Raw genomic sequence first — 20,552 nt, 5'->3', positions numbered from 1 at the left:
TATGGACGACTTGTTGGAAATTGTAAGGGCAATTTATATATATATATATATATATATATATATATATATATATATATATATATATATATTTTTTTTTTTTTTTTTTTTTTTCGGAATTTAAAAAAAATACCTTTTTGAGAAAAATGATTTTTAATTTTTAAAATAACTTTTTTGTCAGCGAAATGTTTTTCCAAAAAATTTTTGGTATTTTTTTGTGGAAATTTGAACAATTTCCTACATTTTATTTCCTTGACAAGAATTTTGTAGGTATCATAGTTTTAAAATTATTAATTGTTGTAAAAAATTAAGAAAAAAAAATGGCTTTTTCCTAAAAGTAGTCTAATTATTTTTCGAATATTTCAAGTATGCAAAGTTACTTAAATGACCCTTATCTTTACACCCACAACGTTTCACTGCTATCTGAGATGGTACTGCCAACGGCTAGTCGAGTTGGCATGAAATTCGTCATATATCGAATTTTTTTCATCTTCGAGGTTATTTCCAGCAGTATTTCCAGCAGTGTTACATTTACACTTATACCAGACGTTTCGCGAATTTCAATTGGGCTAACAACACCTACTACGCAGAGGCGAACCAGTCCAGCAGGCTGAAAGTCTCCGCTGCTAGACTCCTGATTGGCTGATGAATCACTAAGGATGGGGCTTGCGATGCAGTTTTCGCTCCCCTTTAGTCATACAGTCATACAAAATCGAGCATATACGCATATGTCATTGCACAGTCCCGTACTCGCATTGTTTGAGCAGCTGGGAAAGAACAGAATGCTGCGAGATTTTAGTTTAGGTAAATGTGTTTCAACTTTTTCTAACTTACCGTAAACGTGCAACAACACTAGCGGAATTTAAGAGAAACTGTTTTTCACACGTTAAGGCTGTGTTTTCCTAACAGCCGATATTTTTTTCAATTTTATTTTATTGAGAAATATTTTTGACTGACAACGTTTTATACGAACGGTTATCTTAATGTGAACAGTTTTCTTGTTTTTTTTGTTTTTAATATTTTCAACCTGACGAAGTTTTTTTTAAAAAATATATTGTTTATACAATTTTGAACAATTTTTGATTTATGTTATATTTTTTGTTTTCAATTTGTATTCGTCTCTATTATGTCTATCATGATCTTGGTGATGATAGACTATTTTTATTTTTTGTTGTTTTTGTTTTGTATTAGTAAAAAATAAAAGTAGTCTATAAAAGTTTGAGCGCCGCGCGCCTTCCACAGATATAAAGGATATAATGTAAAAGTTTTTTTAAAGAGCCGGTCTAGGAATTTTTTCGTGAAGGAAATTTTCTCGACTTCTATGGATGAGGATATTCATTGTCAATCCAAAACAAGGCTGGCGGCTGGACTTGTGCTTTGGTAGACCAATTGGCTGCAAGAGTCTGGTCGGGACCGTATCAGCTCTGTGGCGGACACGACTGAGTATCGGCTTGAGTTGTTTTTGACATTGCAATACTATATACGAATTTTATCTATAAATAAAATCAGTTCGTTTTCTTTTGCTAAATTGGTTTCAATGCTGAGAAAAATAAATTATCTTTTAGATAACTCGTCTTGCTCAAACCTCCGTAGGGGAAGGAGGCGGGACCATCATCATCATCATCACTCGTCACTCCAAAATAAAAACTTTCAAGGTCGTCTTCGGTATGTCGGTATGTTTTGAAAATTTCAAAAATCACATGTCCAACACGTGACTATATTTATATTTCAGTCTTTCAAGGAATACCAACATAAATCATGGGTCGATCGGAGTCGATCGGAAAAAATCCGTTCTCAAACATGTTCTGACCATGCAAACCGCTGTGGAAAGACTCATGAAATCTAAGCTACTGTGCATCCATTTTATATATACAGGTAAAATACAACACCGATAGCATAAAATAGAACATGAACAACTTATTCAGCCCGAGCCAACCTAGGAATTGAAGCCGTTCTGGTTTTAAATGAAGACATTAATGAGCAAACATAAAATCAAGCTAAATAATCCACAACCCACGGTCGCAGCTATGAAGTCATCAAGTGAAATCTTATCTGCTCTCCCAGATTGCATTTTTATAGCCTATCAGCTGTATCTCACCTTTCTTTCTCGATCCTCAACAAACCTCAAGAGCACACACACACATATATTAACTCATCTCGCGATCTGCGTTTCATAAATCCTGTCCGCAGTTTCCACTAAACCTTAGCCCGGACGGCAGAGAATTCAAGGCGTTCCACTAACAGTTATTACCAATAAACGGGCGGACGTGAAAAATCGTTACGATCTCGCACTGCGTTTGTAATAACAAGGCTCGGCTCGGCACGATAATAATAAAATTAAAATCAGTCCATACAATTTGTATTACACCTCGGCCAGGGCTTACCATCACCGTCGATCGCCATGGGGTCCAACCATGTGTTTTGTACATCACTCCTGCCAGCCACGAACGGACGCATAATGGTGCGTAGGACAAATCGCATCCTCCGCCAGCGTTTGGAACCACTCACGCAGCAGCCTCCTAAACGAACCGCTCTTTTTTAATGGATAGTTTAACGAGTTGTATGGCTGAAATTGTAACTGAAAGGCGTTTATGGTTTACGAGGACCCATGTTGTTAGAATAGGTAGTTGGATGTTGGTTGTGTTAAGTATAACTGAGTCCACTGGTCATTATGAATGAAGCGAACTACGTGTAATACAGCGTGAAGAAATGCAAATCTGGTTTACATGTGTACTGGCTTAAGGGTGTTTAACAGTTTGTCCACATTTCTATTTCTCTCATATTACGAACAAAAGAAGGGGATGTAGCTCAGTGGTAGAGCGTTCGCTTTGCATGTGAAAGGCCCCGGGTTCGATCCCCGGCATCTCCAATGTTCTTTTTTTGTACTGTATTTAGAAAGTTTCGCGATTTTCTTGATTGATGAAAAGAAAAAATTGAAAAGAATGTCATATATGAGCCAAAGTCATTGGGTGAATTCAATCCTGAACAATTCTCGATAGCTACCGTGAAGAGTAGCATAAAACAAGACACGTTCTGAATCATATTTCAGACGCTTAAGGCATATGATGCAGTAAACAGATCTAAACTTTATACACAGGTATTATTTGGTTGATATTTTAAATGAATTAGTTCAATATGCTTATAAGCTTTCTACTTTGGTACCTATTTGATTGAAAACATAAAAAAATCATCGAATAAAATGCTTTTCAAATGAAGCGAATAAAAACCAAACTTCGGACACTAAATCAAATTTCGGTCAGATTGAATTCAAATTTCGGACACTTTATTTTGTAATTTTTTGAACGACAATTACATTACACTTGATTATATTTTATAGTCAACTGCGAAATACTTACCAAGCAATCACAGTAAACTATTAACGATGATGAGAACTGACGAAACACGGGAGGAATTTAAATATTTATGAGCGGGTAAATTCAACGTGCTCACGCTAAACAAACGTCAAACACAAACAATAATGAGTAGTGTTGTCAGATTTTACCGATTATGTTATAATTCAAATGTAGTTCTCATATGAAATGATAGTGAAATCAAGGGATTACTTTAAAGAAGCAATTGTGATATTAATTTTATAGTTATATCATCAGTGCATTAGGCATTTCAAGATATTAGAACAAAGTGTCCGAAATATGATTCAGAAAGGTACATCCGCGGCGCCGCCGCTGTATGACACACGCTGCTCATAATTCAAGTTCGAAACGCTCCGAGCTGCATTCGACCTGTCCCTTCCACTCCGTCACAACATCCGTTTCAAACTTAGTCACAGATCATGTTACCACCCGGTTATGTAATAACTCACCACCATCATCGCCTCCGGGTGGTATAAAGAGCACCCCATGTGATTGTCACAGTTTCGAGCGGGGCCCGACGTAAGGAATTTTTATGTACCTCCGTCAATAACAAATAGGAGGTGCATATTCGGTCAACACGTTCTCTCGTTCTCGCTTTCATCCGGTGCAGGATAGGGGTTTCGGAGAGTCAGATCAGACACTCGAGCGGAGAGGACGGCCGCCGAAGTGGAGATTATCTCACCCACCGTCATCAGCAGCCGCAGCAGCCGAAACCAGATCACGAGATCACCGTCAGCTACCACCTCCAAGAATAGGAGTTCACCTGTCTCTGTCGCTGCCGTCTCGTAACCCCGCGAACACTGGAGTGGGTCTTTCAGTGAAGTCACGAGACTTGCGGTACTCAATGAAATCAGTTCAATGCAGGAATACACACATACACACCTACACGAATTCAGATGCGATTCATACAGCCTCCATTACCCCACCAATCGCACCATTCGCACCATTTGTGTGGTGAGCGCGGCTCATATACTCGACTCGGCTTCAGAGCAATCTCTAGACGAGAAGGCGGCAAATTGAATTCATGGAATCGGCGAGAATTAGCTATTTTTAAAATGATATAATCGTCGATTAGCGGTTTAACCTTGATGCAATAATACATTGTTTTATCGTTTGCGATTGCATTTTTCGTTTATGTTCCAACGGAGAAACGCACGCTGACGCTAACACAATCTAATCGAAGTAATTATTCCATTTTTGAAGTGACCTTTCGAAGCCGACATGCGGACGGCCAAATCAAAATAATTGAGAGTTGTAGACATTGGCGAGATTTGAATTCAATTAAATCCCGAACAAACAATCATAATATTTATTAATATGATTCCCCGTTGATAAAAGGTGCTGACAGTTTGACATTCATGGTTTGACTTGCGTTGCATCGTTAGCAATGTTTGTCGGTAAACTCTCAGTCAGTTAAGGCTGATTTAGACGATGCCAGTCAGCGCTCTAGTTGAAGTATCCAGTGAATAGAGAATAGACATTCTGTTCAAGTTAGAGGCCAATTACTTGTTCGATACTGGTACAAGTAACTTGGACAGAGTGTCTGTTCTACGTTCACTGGATACCTCAATTAGAGCGCTGACTGGCATCGTCTAAATCAGCCTTTAGTTCCAGTCGATTATTGTTAAGCAAACCGAATAAATGAACTCATAAAAAAATAAGAGAAGAATAAAAATAATGGTTTTGATGATAGAATTTCAAACGTTTTTCCTCAAATTCGTGTAATTATTGACGTAGAACTACGTCTTTCAGGAAGGGTGCCAAATCAGAAAACAAGTCACGTCTTCATGAAATGAAGTTAACGGTTAACGGTGTGAAAATAGCGAACGAATTCTGATGATATGCATACCTATCGAATCGGAATTCATCTAAAATTTGTCTGATATGCTATACATTACAATTCCCTTATCCATAAACGGTTTAAAATAATGTGAACTAGAAGCATTCTCATTTTCCCATACATTTGTTCTGCCGATATGTGTGCTTACCGTCCCGTACCGTCAATAACGAGCAATTAATACATTCGTTTCTGCCGGTTTTCAACTTATTTGGTATAAATTGTAGGCGATCTGTTTATCTATGGCTTTCCAACAGCCCGTAGTTATTGTCGTTCTGGCAGCACTGCTTGCTGTCATTTTCTTTTTGTTCCGCAATCTTCATCATTCCGATAGAAACGCTTCGAGAAACGTGTGTTCATCCATTTTGTATACTTCAAATAAAGGCTAATAAACGTATGTAACTCGCGGAGTGTACTGTTTTATTGACCCACAAACAACATAAATAAGCCATCCGCGATTTAACATCAGACGAATGAACTCTCAGAGTTGAAGTCTCTTTAATGCAAAACCTGAACCTGAAATCACACCACTTCTCATTTGATGGTCATCAGAGCAACATCGTTGCCGGAGAACGTCGAGCGACACTGGAATGTTTTTCTCAAGATAGGTGAAGGAGGAGTATGGAGTAGAGTTTCTTTCCACAAGGCCTTTCTCAGGGCTAGAGGCAAAAAACAAAAATGGAATGTAATGGAACCACAGTAGCGAGTGAGCTAGCAAGCAGAACACAACGAGGAAGTATCATTCATGCCTAATGCTGATTTCGCACACAGTCATATACAGTGTGATACAAAAAGAAGAAGTCTTCTATATCAAAGTGTGCTACGACAAAGAAGGTGCATAAGGGAATATAGCAGCAAAAGTGTTTACAATTTGTGATCGATATCTGATTGGGGTATATCTCGGTTTGTTCTTTACTGCTTTCTTATTACCTGTTGTTCCGAGAAAACCCGAAAAAAAAAGAAAAACACAAAGTTTTGAGCAGACTGTCATTGAGGCCGAGCGTTATCATGATGGAATATTATCGACTGATGTCTGGTCGCATACTCTGGTTTTTCGGCAATAGCTCGGTTTAAACGGAACAGACGCTGCCTGTAGAAGTTTCTGTTGATTGTTAAACCAGGTTATAGCAGCTTATAGTGGATCGAAACCTTTTGATCCCTCCAAATATAGAACATAACTTTTGCACAGTGGATATTCGGGTTCGGCATTTACGTTCCTGGTTGGCCGGACTTTACATACAATCTTTTGCGTTTAGGATTGTCGTAGTGATTCAATTCTTCGTCCCCGGTAACGATTTGATACAAAAAAGACTTCCTTTTACGGTATAAAAAAAAGACTTTTTTGTATCAAATCGTCACCGGGGACGCAAGCAACTTTCGGGCATACGAAATCGCCGTTCGAGATCTCTTGCTTTCAATTCGCATGGAACATAATGTTCTTACATTAAGATGTTTCCTGCTTGCTTGTCGAGTTGCTCCCAATGATTTTTCAAGCTGACACAATGATGCGATTGGCACAAATCTTGATCGAGTAATGTATTGAACACTAAACTCACCTCTTTGCTATCGTCCAAACCATTCCCTACAAAATCTATCCTATGATGCAAAGTCACCATAAACTTCCTCAATCATACGATGCGCTCCAGCGGCTCATTTCTTCCAATGGAAACAGAAAATCTAAACTCCCCGGAAATTGTGCTTATTTGCAACGGAACTCAACATTTTAAACGCAGTAAACATTGAACTTGTTGTACAAAACTCAAAGGCTTGTAAACAGATGTTGACACTTTACGATTCAGTCAGTCGAATATTTATAGTACTGATGATACGAGTAGTAGTTCGGCCGGATACCGGATACCGAATATCCGGCAATCGAACATTCGCTTCAATATTTGCGAATAGGAAACTTGGGGAAGCTGCACGTGAGCATGAAGCAAATCAAGGAATACATTTTTGAGAGAAATAAACACATTTTTACATAAATATAATGAGCGATGATTAAATTTTCCGTTTAGAATGAATAGCTTTTGATGGAGTATCAAGGATTTTCTATTACTATGTAAAGTTAGATTTAAAACAGTCCGAGTGAAGGTAAGTACTACGCATTTTAATGAGCAAAGAACATCAATTTCAAGAATATTCAAGAATGAAAAACTCAGAATTGTAATAATCTGAGAGAAGGCACACTAATTAAACGACACAACAGTGGTGCTTTATGGATATGTGCATAAGGCTTCTTTAGGCATTTGAAAAAAAAAATAAAAGCTCTGGCCTCTCCTGTGGCCTCTCCTTCTCTCCTGTGTAAACTTACATGAGAGAATCTTGAAACACTGGTTTCGTAAGTCATTACAATTACTTTTGGGAAGATTTAAATTACTAAATATAAACCTTTTTGGGTCCAATGCTTGAGTCAGACTATTTACGAGTTCTTGAAACAGAAACAGACCGGCAGAACATCTTATTTATACTCTAATAAGATGTTCTATCTAAATATCTTATGATGACTCTTTTATAATATCCGGTATCCGGCCGGATAGCAAATACTGGCCGGATACCGGATAGTTACCGAATATCCGTTTCGTCTCTAATTCATAGCACTTTGGGTCATTTTGTGGAAACGTAACGAATTAAGTTGCATACCCAATATAATGAAGTATCTTTTGACATCTGACCCTTAAGCAGAATAGAAATATTAAGCGAACAAGTTCTACGCGATGAAGTACACATGAGAAGAGGTGATTTTCTAGTACACTTTCAAACCATGAAGTACCAAGGTGTAAAACTAAGCCGTTCATCCGAACTAAGAGAAGTTACTTGAAGAGCACGTCAGAGCAGCCAGTACATTCTTTATACGATGTGTGGTATTTAAATTTCTCGAATCGAGTTATATCTTGATAACTAACAACACTGCATTATTGATGCGCATCATGTCTCTAGAGTAAGGAAACGTTTAGTTCAGCCTTAATTCAGATTTTAAGGCGGTATCACATCAGGTTCTTTTCTAAGCGTTTTTGTCAAAAGTGTTGAGCAAGCGCCCAACTAAAGCAGGGATTTAAAATTTGTTTACTGCGTTTATTGCGCGGATTGTCTCATCTGTTTGTCTTGTTTTCCTGGTAGCCGTTATTTACGCAGATCGTTAGCTGTGGAATGCAAGCATGTTTCAGGGAAATAGCAGGATCATCTGTTGGAGTCGGGACCTCTCCAGATAGAGATGCTACGGGTAAGGTTTGTGTTTGAATTTACAAGAACAAGCACCAGGCACCAGGAAGCGCGCAAAAATAGCTATGTCGGCGGATGTCGAGGCAAAAACATTCCCATCCGGCTCGCGATCTCAATCAACGAAGGGAAATGATTGAAAGTCTCCGTGAGCAAAGAAAAGATTAAGATTAAGAGCGAAGGGGGCAATATTTATGCGTAGAGCATAAATATTGGATCTCGTTCTTTCTTGTTTTGCGTCATCACATGTCTTCGTTTCGGATTGAGCTGTGGACGCGACCAAATTGCTTACTCGCTGACGCATTGCAATTTTTACATCAAACTGACGCCATTCCATTAAGGTTCTGAACTACACGTGGAACCATTAAACTAGGCTATCATCGGTTCACCAAGAAAATAATTGTTCTGGAATTTTGTGTGATTCGGTTTCGCATGACAGTAGCAAAACTATCTCCACCAAGGATGAAAGCTCAGCTCATCGAGACCAGAAATATTAATAGAAAGAGCTTCTGTTGAGAAGAGTGCAAAGTAGAGGTAAGTGTGTGTATATCGATATATGGCTTTGTGTGCGTACGTGCGTGCTTCATAACCCGTATGTACAAATAGTAAATCTTCGGTACGCTGAAACCCCATTTGTATCTACCCCGTGTGCATTGGCCCTGTCGCGATGCAACAATCACCTAACATTTTAATGCTATGATGGACGATTGTTTGGTGGTGTAAGTTATGCAGCCGCGATAAGAAATATTAACAAAGAGGGAGGTAGCGGAAGAGGAATATTTGCGCTAGAGTAGGAATAATAGCAAATAGCAAATATAGTGCTTATTTGAAAGGTTACTAACTGATCTTTAATAAAAACAACCATAGTTTGAGACACGATTTTTCAAATAAATAGCATTGCACAGAAAAAATTGATTTCTGCTGAGGCGAACATTCAGACTTTTTCTTTATTCAAAGCAGTTAACGTCGCTTGTTTTCCGTCATCATAAGGGCTTCGTTTGTGCCACTGACATTGCATCAATGCACCGAACTAACGCTATGACGAAGCAGGCGCTAAGGTTGTGCGCCACATGATTATTTGAGAAAAATCAAGCTAAACCATGGTGAATGTCGTGCTGGAATGTTGTGAGTTATTTGGGTTCAAGTGCCAATCGCTAAACTGCCTTCAACAAGGATGGCATTTGCGCTAATCTTTATCATAATGAAGCAATGTAACTCTTTTCGAGGTTATTGAGATTAACAGACAGAATTTATTTCGTTTATTTAGTCACCAGGTAAATAAATGTCGTTCTAGATTTTTGTATGTTTTTGTATTGGGTTTCGCTTGCCAGTAGCAAAACTTTCTCCACCTAGGATAACAGCTGCGCTTATCTTGAGTAACTTTTTTCGAGGTAATATTAACAGAATCGTTCCTTTGAGAATAGCGCAAAACGATGGGAAGTGTTTGTGTTCTTAGTCGCTTCAAGCCACCAACGCTTGTTTGGCGCTTATTGGTTTTCGTTGCACGAACGATGTCTATAGGTGCGATTCCACTGAGACAATACTAAATAACATGTAGCATGATATTTGATACTTGCAAGTATCAACAATGTTGTTGTTATCATTCGGTGCCAAAGAAAGATTGATGTAGTTATGAGATGTGGAATAATGGTGCTGGTGCAACAAGTATATAATCGCCTGTAGCCGAGTGTATGTCAATTGCATCTTCCACGAGATCTTTCACCTATTTTGTGTTGTTTTTATGTTTTGTCTCGATGTTTCAAGTTGAGTTTGTCTAAACAAAAATGTCATTTTACCGTCGAATTGAGATTTGATATTTCAAAGATCACCTTCAGTATTATGAGACCAATGCTGTATATGTGACTTATACGTGTCGGTGGCTAAAAGCTATTGTCGATAGCAAAGAAGAGCAGGATCACTGGGCAGCAACTTTGAGGGTGAGTAAGGCAGGTTTCCTATCAAGTAGCGCTTTCCGGAACGGTGAAGCGATGCAGGTACGTAAACTAATTTTATTTCTCCATAATTTCACATCACATTTCTATTAAACAATTCACAAAGTATTTCAAGAAAAGTAATTCACAAACTAAATTATTTCAACTGAAGTTCGAGCAGCTGGTCTTCATCGGTCAAAACCGAGCGGTAAAAAGAGAGCCCGCATACGATTCAACAGCCTTTTATAGATGTTGGTTGGCGGAAGTGAAAATTTTAATTTCCTGTTTTTTTTTGTCTGTATTATAGTGATTTTCAACTCATTTGGCTGGTTCGTCACTTTTACTTCCATTTTTGGAAGAATGTCGGGAGTGAGAATTGAACTCGTGACCTTTAGCGTGAGAGGCATGGATGTTACCACTACGCCAGATCGCCTCCAATTTCCTGGTTACTTCGATTGATTTTGTCATGTTTTTTGTAGCTTGAAGATAATAAATTTTCTTGCAAACAATGTCGATCATTTCATACAGATGGCTCTGCATTCGTTCATCGAACATACTGGCCCCTCTGAAATCCCATTTCAGAAATTTCAAAATGTCGATTGCTCGTTGATGGCTGGTTGTTATGATGACCTCTTGCCCTTTTAGAAAAACTGGATGAGCTTACGGATTTATAATTCTGTTGTCTTCGTTGGTTCTTCTGATGGTGTTGTTGGTTGTGTTGTCGCGATGGGTAGCAAGCATATCTTCGATACGGGCCGCACAAATTTTCCGCTGGGTGTTTGAAGAGTTACCACTCGAGTGATCCCGTCTGCTCCGGGGTGCAGTTCGATGATTCGTCCTGTCGGCCAGTGCACAGGAGGAGTGTTCTCATCCTTTATGACCACCAGGCGACCTTTCTCGATGACTACAGGTGGATTGCACCACTTCGATCGTGGTTGAAGCGTCGAAAGATATTCGTTGTGCCATCGCTGCCACAGATGTTGGAAAAGTTTCTGCGTGTGCTCCCAGTGTCGAAGTCGATTGGAGGGAATTTTCGTGAGGTCCATGTCCGGAATTGCTTTCATCGCAGAACCAATCAAAAAGTGTCCGGGAGTGAGTGGTTGGAAATCGGTGAGGTCGTCGCTGAGAGGAACGAGTGGCCTAGAGTTCAGGCAACACTCGATCTGCTTGAGTAGAGTTTGCATGTCGTCGTCAGCTAGTTTGTTGGGTCCGAGAACACGGTAGAAATGCTTCTGTGCTGAAGCGATAGCAGCCTCCCACAAGCCCCCGAAGTTAGAAGCCTTAGGAGGATTGAAGCACCAGCGTATTCCATTCTTCATGCATTCTTGTTCAACTGCCTGCTGGTGATGCTCGTTGCGGAATAGACGACGAAGCTCGTTTGCTGCGCCCACAAAATTTCTCCCGTTGTCGCTGTGGATTTCGGAGCAGATTCCTCGTTGTGAGACGAACCTGCGCAGTGCCTGGAAATCAGGAACGAGCTCCAGATGTACTACTTTTGTGCTGAAGCAAATAAAAACAGCTACGTAAGCCTTTCGTGGAGCTGCCTTTCGACTGACTGGCTTGAGTAGAATTGGACCCCAGTAGTCCACTCCTGAGACGGAAAATGGCCGCGCCACGGTGACCCGTGATGCAGGAAGCTCGAACATAAATTGCTCCACGTGTTTTGGACGAACTCTATAGCAAATCGTGCAGTTGTGAACCACAGCTTTCGCAAGCTTTCTGGCCCCTGTGATCCAGAAGCAGAGACGAATAATGGTGAGCAATAGTTGTGTAGCTGCGTGAAGATGTTTGTGGTGATAACCTCGAACCAACAGTAGGGAAAAGCGATGAGACGACGGTAGAAGAATTGGATGTTTGACTTCGAAAGGCTGTTGTGATCTTTCCAATCTGCCCCCAATATGTATCAGGCCATCTGGTGCTAGGAAAGGATGAAACCATCGTAGAGGTGATTTGGCGGAAATGGGTTTTCCCTGCTGAAGCTGAGTCCAGTCGCTGTTGAAGCATTGTTGTTGAACTAATGAGATCAGCGTTTTCTCGGCCTTGGAGACTTCATCAGAGCTGAGACTAGACCTTTTTGGACGTGGCCTGGCGAGACAGTTGTGACGAAATCGTTGACAATAAGCGAGTACACGCAGCATGCGATCGTAGCTGGAAAATTTCTCCACGAATAAGTCCAGGAACGTGGGTTCGGCTATGGCGGGAACTGAGGCAACTGGTGTTTTTCTGATTTCTAGTTGGGCATCCGAAGGTTCCAGTTCGTCGTGCTGCTGGATTGGCCAACTGCTGGAATGTTGTTGCAACCAAAAGGGTCCGCTCCACCAAAGTTCATTCAGGAATAGCAGCTCTGCTGTTGTCCCACGTGAGATGCAGTCTGCAGGGTTCTGTTGTCCTGCCACATGATGAAAATGACATCCAACCGTGGCGAGTTGAATTTTTGGGGAACGGGAACATCACGGTTCGCCACGAAAGTTGTCCATGTTGATGGGGTGGAATTCAACCAGCTGAGTACCACCGTCGAATCGACCCAAAAGAATGTTTCGGCTGACAGTTGAAGAGACGCAGTAATTTTCTCGTACAATTGTGACGCAAGCAGTGCCCCGCAGAGTTCGAGTCGTGGTATGCTTTGCTTCTTTAATGGCGCTACCTTCGATTTGGCTGTAAGAAGCGCTACGTTTATGGTTCCGTCGGAGTTCGTCGAGCGGAGGTAAGCGCAAGTTCCATAAGCGCGCTCCGATGCGTCGGAGAAGATGTGAAGTTGTACCGTTGTTGGATTACGAAATAAAACGTAACGAGGAATACGAAGCTCGTTTAGTAGCAGGAGTTGCGAGAGATACGATGCCCAATGTTCGATCATCGGTGGGGGGAGCTCTTGGTCCCAGCCTAGAACATTGTCGTCACTGTCCTTAAGCGTCCATAAGGCCTGCATAAATAACTTAGCGGTGGTAACGATCGGCCCCACTAGGCCGAGAGGGTCGAATAGACGGGCAATCTGGGAGAGAGCTATGCGTTTGGTAAGCCTCTCCTCGCAAACATTTGGCAGTTCGATCTTGTAGCGCAGGTTGTCCGTCGATGGTTCCCAATGTAAGCCTAGGGTTTTGATGCATGAATCTCGATCGAAGTCCACGGATGCCTGAAGAGCTCGGTTGTCCAACGAAACTTCCTCTAATACGGCTGGCTCATTCGAAGCCCATTTACGGAGTTGGAATCCTCCCTTGTTGAGAAGGAACTCAAGCTGCTGCCGAAGTGCGATGGCTTCTTGCACGGAATCCGCGCCTGAGAACAAGTCGTCCACATAGAAATCCCTTTCCAGGACCGTCGCAGCTTGTGGATACTCGTACAGCTCGTCTTCGGCCAATTGTTGAAGGACACGTGTCGTTAGAAATGGAGCACTAGCCGTCCCATAGGTAACCGTCCTCAATTCGTAGGTCTCGAGAGGATCGTCCGGGGAGAATCGCCACACAATTCTCTGAAGCGGAATATCCTTTTCGTCCACCAGTATCTGTCGGTACATCTGTTTGATGTCAGCGATTATCATTATAGGTCGAATCCGGGATCGCATGATGATTGACCTGATGTCCTCTTGGGTGACTGAACCCACCATGAGTGCGTCGTTTAGGGAGGGACCGGACGGTGTTTTACAAGACGCGTCGAAGACTACGCGTAACTTTGTTGTAGAGCTGTCATCACGAACAACGCAGTGGTGTGGAAGATGATAGGACGGAGATGGTGCTGTCTCATGGTCGTACACTCGATGCATATGTCCGAGGGCACGGTATTCTTCCAGAAAGTCGCAGTATTGTTTCCGGAGATTTTCATTGTGCCACAGACGGTTTTCCAGAAGACGAAAACGGCGAATAGCAGTACGACGATTGTCTTCCAGCTTGGAGAGAATGTCGTTTCTGACTGGTAGACGAACTATATAGCGTCCTTCTGAATTTCTACATACGTTGCGTTGAAAGTGTTCTTCACATGCTGCTTCTTCCACCGAGTAGTTTGCAGAGCCGCTATCTTCCTCGACAGTCCAGAATTTTTCCATTTGCTGATGAAGATCTACGACGGTGGCAATATTAACCGATGCTGGAGCTGATGATTGGCCAGTCGATTTTCTTCCGGAAACGATCCAGCCAAAGACGGAGTTCACGAACAGTGGACCATTGGAATCAAGCTGAATTCTGCCAGAGGCTTTGAACAGGTCAAAGAATAGTTCGGCACCTAATATGATGTCGATGGGAGCAGTTTGGTGAAACAATGGGTCCGCGAGTTGGATCCCGGTAGGAATTTTCCAAGATGAAACGTCAAATGAATTAGACGGTAGATCGACAGTCACTCGTGGTAGGATAACGAAGTCAACCGGAGCAGAGTAATCGGTTACTAGAGAACGCACCGTAGAAACAATTTTGAAGCGAACATGTGTCGAACGTTGTCCTATTCCAGCGATCGGGAGATTAATTTTCTGACGTTGGATTTTGAGCCGCCGTATGAATGACTCTGTTGCAAAGCAGCACTCACTGCCGGAATCCAAAAGTGCTCTGGCATGGTGTCCAATACCATTGTCGTCAACCACCAATACAATCGCTGTTGCCAGAACAACGCTTTTCACTCCACGACCTGATGAAGCGTTGACAGACGTTTCAACGATGGCTGCTGACATTGACATCGGCGGTTTATTATCCGTTGATTGTGCTCGAATTTTCATTAGTTGTGTTGATTCTGGAACATTGGCGCTAGGAAATGTGGACGAAGAATTGGAGCAGAGCTGAGTGTGGTGGTGACCATGGCACTTGCGACACGTGCTGGAAGAGGGACAATCATCTGCTCGGTGGCCTTTGCGGAGACAGTTCCGGCACAGCTGATGACGGCGAACTTCTTTGTCTTTGTCGTTGATACTTAGTTTGGAGAAGACTCCGCACAAATATAGAGGATGGTGATTCGAACACAGGATACACTCTCTCGAGTTCATGGTGTTTGCTCCGTGGCTAGAAACAGGGCGCGTAAGTGGTCTTTTCACAGGTTGAGGTAGGGGAAACATCGCTGGTTCGTCCAATCGATTGAAGTACTGAGACACGACGTTGAATGAAAGATGTTAGATCGCTGAATTTTATGGCATCCTTCGTTGAAGCGCAGTCCTCCCAGTCTCTCCTTGTTGTGGGATCAAGGCGAATGCTCAAGATTCTGATGAGAATGATGTCCCAGTATTCGGTTTTCTCTCCGAGTTGTTTGAGAATTTTCACATTAGCTTCGAACTTCTCTACCAGCGAATGCAACTCGGAAGCGGATTACCGCTTGAGTGTGGGAAACTCAAAAAGCGAGTCAATGTACGACTGCTTTAGTCTTATGGTGTTCTGGTAATGCTCCAACAACAAATTCCAGGCTACGAGATAGTTTTTGGCGCTGATTGCTATTGTCTGCACTAGTTTTAATGCTTCCCCAGCCAAAGACGAACGAAGATAATAAAATTTCTGCACACTAGAGAGTTCGTGTGACGAATGAACTAGTGAGACGAACAGATCGTGGAAATTGAGCCAATGATCGATGTTCCCCGAAAAGACAGGCAGCTTGATGTCCGGTAGACGGATGTGTGATGCCGTAAGGAAATGCTGGTTTGAATGGTTGGCTGGAGACGCAGGGTTAACCGGAGTTGATGGAGCTTTATGCAGCGACAGCAGAAATCCTTTTACACGGAAGTAAACAGTTTCGAATTCAATGCGGGTTTTCAGATGAATTTCGGTGCCGGCCTCGTCCATCGTTTCCAAATCGCTTTGTACGGTATTGAAGTCATTCCAGATCGTGACAAGATGCTCCAAACGGACAGATACCTCAACAGCATCGGTTTCATCATCGTAGTTGTCGACGAACGTTGCGATGAGGTTGAATGATGATAAGAGGCTCTTTTGTCTCGTTTTCAGTGATTTGATTCGCCTTTCGCTGGACATGATGAAGCGGGATCTGGAAAGCGAAAGACCGCGCAGCACAAACAGATAAATGTGAGAGAATGGAACGCTAATTACCTTCTCAAGGCAATTTTCAATGCCTTGTATGAGTTATAACAACGCAGTAACCAGCGGTGATGTAAGTTGTCTTATGAAGAGATCGAAGCCCGTTCTGAAGGGAATTGTACCAGGTAGCTAACCTCAACTGCGCACAGCCACGTGGTTAGGATTCCACAAGCGATAGAGATGTCGGATCAACGGAGTTCGACGTTAATCCGGTTCGAAGGACCACTTTGTCGATAGCAAAGAAGAGCAGGATCACTGGGCAGCAACTTTGAGGGTGAGTAAGGCAGGTTTCCTATCAAGTAGCGCTTTCCGGAACGGTGAGGCGATGCAGGTACGTAAACTAATTTTATTTCTCCATAATTTCACATCACATTTCTATTAAACAATTCACAAAGTATTTCAAGAAAAGTAATTCACAAACTAAATTATTTCAACTGAAGTTCGAGCAGCTGGTCTTCATCGGTCAAAACCGAGCGGTAAAAAGAGAGCCCGCATACGATTCAACAGCCTTTTATAGATGTTGGTTGGCGGAAGTGAAAATTTTAATTTCCTGGTTACTTCGATTGATTTTGTCATGTTTTTTGTAGCTTGAAGGTAATAAATTTTCTTGCAAACAATGTCGATCATTTCATACAGATGGCTCTGCATTCGTTCATCGAACAGCTATATTAACTGTTATCCATGTTGTTCAAACAGTAGTTTAAAATCAACAATGAACAATTACACGTAAATCTGATTAGGAAAAACATATCTGTTTTGGTGTCCCTAATGGCAGTCGTAATCCTTCGTCAAAACAATACCACCCAGACTCAACCATTCCTTTGAATGAGGAAGGATTAGACCAAAATCCAATTTGGTCTAAATGAGAGGATAAAGGTGTCCAGTTCCAATTTCATCCCCCTGAACACAGGAGATTCATTCACACATAGGAGAAAAGAAATCTCATCGTTCAACTTATATCCTTATCCTAGATCTTCTAATATAACAGGGTATCAAACCGTCTTCTCCACTGAAAAATAACAAACTTCGATAGCCGACGTTGGAGCTGTGAGTAACCATTGGAACGGGTGCAATTGATTACATGTCGATAGAGGGAACGTTTCACTACATCCTGTCCAACTTCTATAAGACCACCCTGAATATATTTCGTTGCAACACAAAGAGTTAGAATTTCAACAGGATACATTCATGCATTGTTGAATGCTCAGAATAAAGTATATTTAACGTCAATTTCGTTCAAAAGAGTTGTTTGTTTTTTTTTTTATTGTGCTTAAATATGATAATGTCAGCTATCCAGTTTTTATAAGACCATTTCAAAATTCATAAGTATTATCAATGAAAAACTCAAAACGATCGGCTGATTTACATGTAAATAATTGGCAACATTACATTGAAGAGCTTTTCGTTATGGTATATAGCAAAATGTATTCTTTTGGAAACATTCTTTGTCACAACATACCATGTCCCACTGTCGGTTCATGTGAACTTTGGCAAAACTCAAACGTCTTCCGATGTCAGATGATGTAAGATGAGGAGCTTGACGAATTGTCACCCGAGTAACATGGAAATTGAAATATTGCTTTATTTGCATAAGCGACTTTGAGGTATTCGAAGCTGTTCTAGCCATTTCCCGCTTATTCCGGTCAGAGAGCTTCGATTTACGTGGATCTCCTTCTTACCGTATCCTTGAGTCCAATCTGACGAGAAATACCAACATTTTCTTGGTGAAATGCATCTATTTGTCTTTCATTTCTCTCCGTGAGCACTTTTCCCTTTGGAATTTTCCAGATTTATTGATCAAAAGAACTAAAATAACGGAAGAATGAAACTGGTCTTATAGAAACTTGACACTCGAAAATACAAAACCTTTGGTTCACGCTTAACGCTTACACACACACAAATATGAAAATCATGCAGTGTATGGTAGTCACCAATACCTACTAACTAGAATATAAATTGTAGCAGTGTTTGTTTACGAAGACACAAATCAGCAAGATCATACCCTGGTCTTATAGAAGTTGGACAGAGTGTAGTAAGAGCAAATTGAACATTTAAATTAAACATTAACAGCTATTGGCCAATTCGATTCGAGTGGTTCGTTCTACTGTGTAGTGTACTCAAATGTAGAATAATTGTCTAGTTCAGTGTAAGTTGTTGGTTTTCATTTAAAGAATATGCATATTCACATATTTGACGCATGCACACAATCGCCGAGCATGAAATTGAATCTTCAGCTCGAGCAGTTTGCGTTTGTGATATCATCGATTGCAATCGCGAAGCGTCTCGCTAATTTGCGCACCAAAGTATAATATAAACAAACCACTTCCAAACACGCAAACAAATTAAGCCCGAATCGAACGAATTGGCTCCCCGGGTGGTAAATTTTGAAAAATGACCAAACGCTGATATTGCGCCGTTGCGTTCCGTTGCGGTCCAAGCGCCCAGGTTGAACATTTCAATCATGCGCTTGGGTACCTGCGCGCAACCTGCTCTCGTGTGATCCCCGGGACCCATTGTGCGATGATTGATATAATCATGTAAATTTCACCAGTTTAAAGCAAACTACAACTTCGTCGTGTAGCGCCCGGAGGAATCGTTCCAAAATCGGGCGCTGATCTTAACGAGTTTTTCCTGCCGTCAAAAATCGCCGGTGTGCGTGTCTGGCGTCCGTTGGCATATGGAAATTTGCAGTCCCATCCCAAAGTCGTGTCTTGGTCGTAACCCGCTTGGGTATATGCACACACTACGGTCCTTATCGCACTTGATTTGCTCACCTTAATTGAATTGATTTTGGCTTGGATCGCGCGGAAACTCAAGCGGTGCAAGGGTGAAATTTGAAGGCATTTCCAAGTGAGAGCCATAATTGATTTCTCTGGTTACGAGGAACGCTTTGACCTGGAAATCGATGTCGAATATAAATTAATTGGACCATTTAGCCGATAATGGAGCCTCGTAAAAGTGCACCCGCCGGGGGTTCACAGTGTGCACTGGCATCTAGAAGGAGTGCATCGCCACCGAACGAAGAGTAATTTGATTTTGCTCAATCGATAAAAACCACGCGGTGGAAAGTTAGTCAGAACATGGTGGCTTACAACATGTTTTCAATTACATACTCTTCTGTGTACGAAACCGTCGATCGCAAGCCACAGATTGGAGCTGACCTCGTCTGGCTTCTCGACGAGAGGATAAAAACAACAGCAATTAATCTTAATATCCCGAAATCTGACAGACGATCTTTCATCTTGCGATGGCAGACCCGTACCGAGGGCTTTCGCCGGTTCAATTACCGCGTTACAGCCCCCCGAGAACCCCGAGGGATCTTTGAGACAGCAGTGATACAGTTCCGCTGCGCAATGTTACATGACCAGCAGCCCGCCATCAATCAGTCCGGTCAAGTTAGGAGAACGGCCTGTGATGGAGTGTTGAAAAATGTTTCCCCCCATTTATTTACCCCGTGAGTGATCCCATACCACCTGAAATGTGAAATGGAACCCTGCTGGGCCATGCAGGGAGATATTAACGCGCTGCCGCTGGGCATCAGTCGACGATTTGTAACTCGCCTTCTGCGTGAAGAATAACATGTTTGTAAATTGCTTTCATTTTATTCTGAAATGCATACGATGCGCATTGAACGAGAGTGGAGAAATATACAAAAAATTGGGGTTGTACACTGCGTTTCACAACTATAGAACCACTTATTTTTTTCCGAGTTTCTAGAGATATGTAAGAAGTCGGATGTAGAGCATAACAACTATCTTAATTTAAAAGACTGGTCATTTGAACTCTATCGTTGTGTTCAGGTGCAAAACATTCCAAAAACAAAAATTCCAGTGTCCATAACTATAGAACCAGATGGAAAAACCCTCACTCCTTTACAAAATTAACGCCAATTTCACATGAATTACAATAACTTTATAATTCGTAGGTCATCTTTAGTTCTCCATCAGTTCAAATAACCCATTCGGGGTGGTTTTGACCAAGCTGCGCAATGTTGTAGTGTGTATTTCGTTCTACGCAGATGATACTGCTCGTTTAAGCTCTTCAAATCACTCATACTGCTTGTAATCTGCATCTACTATTCGTACGATCATTCCTCATAAGTTCTTGATAGGGTTCTGATCTGGTAAACAAGCCTTGAATTTCCGGATGTTACGAAATGATGCCAAATTATCCAATTATCATGGTGTTTTTGATCCAAAAACAT

General features: G+C 41.6%; 1 protein-coding gene and 1 non-coding gene across 2 annotated transcripts; one reads left to right on the top strand and one right to left on the bottom strand.

The window, feature by feature from the left end:
* The first annotated feature begins 2,794 nt into the window (after positions 1 to 2,794).
* Positions 2,795 to 2,866, top strand: Trnaa-ugc (transfer RNA alanine (anticodon UGC)). The gene has a single exon. It is a non-coding gene; the product is annotated as a tRNA-Ala (tRNA).
* Positions 2,867 to 11,020: 8,154 nt separating this feature from the next.
* Positions 11,021 to 15,312, bottom strand: LOC129773180 (uncharacterized). Its single transcript, XM_055776756.1, has 2 exons — positions 12,807 to 15,312; positions 11,021 to 12,741 (listed from the first exon to the last, which is right to left on the bottom strand). The coding sequence occupies exons 1-2, from the start codon at positions 15,310 to 15,312 to the stop codon at positions 11,021 to 11,023; spliced, it is 4,227 nt and encodes a 1,408-aa protein (XP_055632731.1).
* Positions 15,313 to 20,552: the final 5,240 nt, after the last annotated feature.

This window comes from Toxorhynchites rutilus, chromosome 3, assembly GCF_029784135.1.
Source record: "Toxorhynchites rutilus septentrionalis strain SRP chromosome 3, ASM2978413v1, whole genome shotgun sequence".
Lineage (NCBI taxonomy): Eukaryota > Metazoa > Arthropoda > Insecta > Diptera > Culicidae > Toxorhynchites > Toxorhynchites rutilus.
Note: the sequence above shows the minus strand (reverse complement) of the source record. Positions and strands in the feature narration are given on the sequence as shown.

Excerpts from the sequence above, each read along its gene's own strand:
- LOC129773180 (XM_055776756.1), bottom strand. The coding sequence starts at position 15,312 with ATGAACTCGAGAGAGTGTATCCTGTGTTCGAATCACCATCCTCTATAT. Across the intron at positions 12,742-12,806 it reads GACAACTTTCGTGGCGAACC|GACAACAGAACCCTGCAGAC; the intron begins GTGATGTTCCCG and ends ATCATGTGGCAG.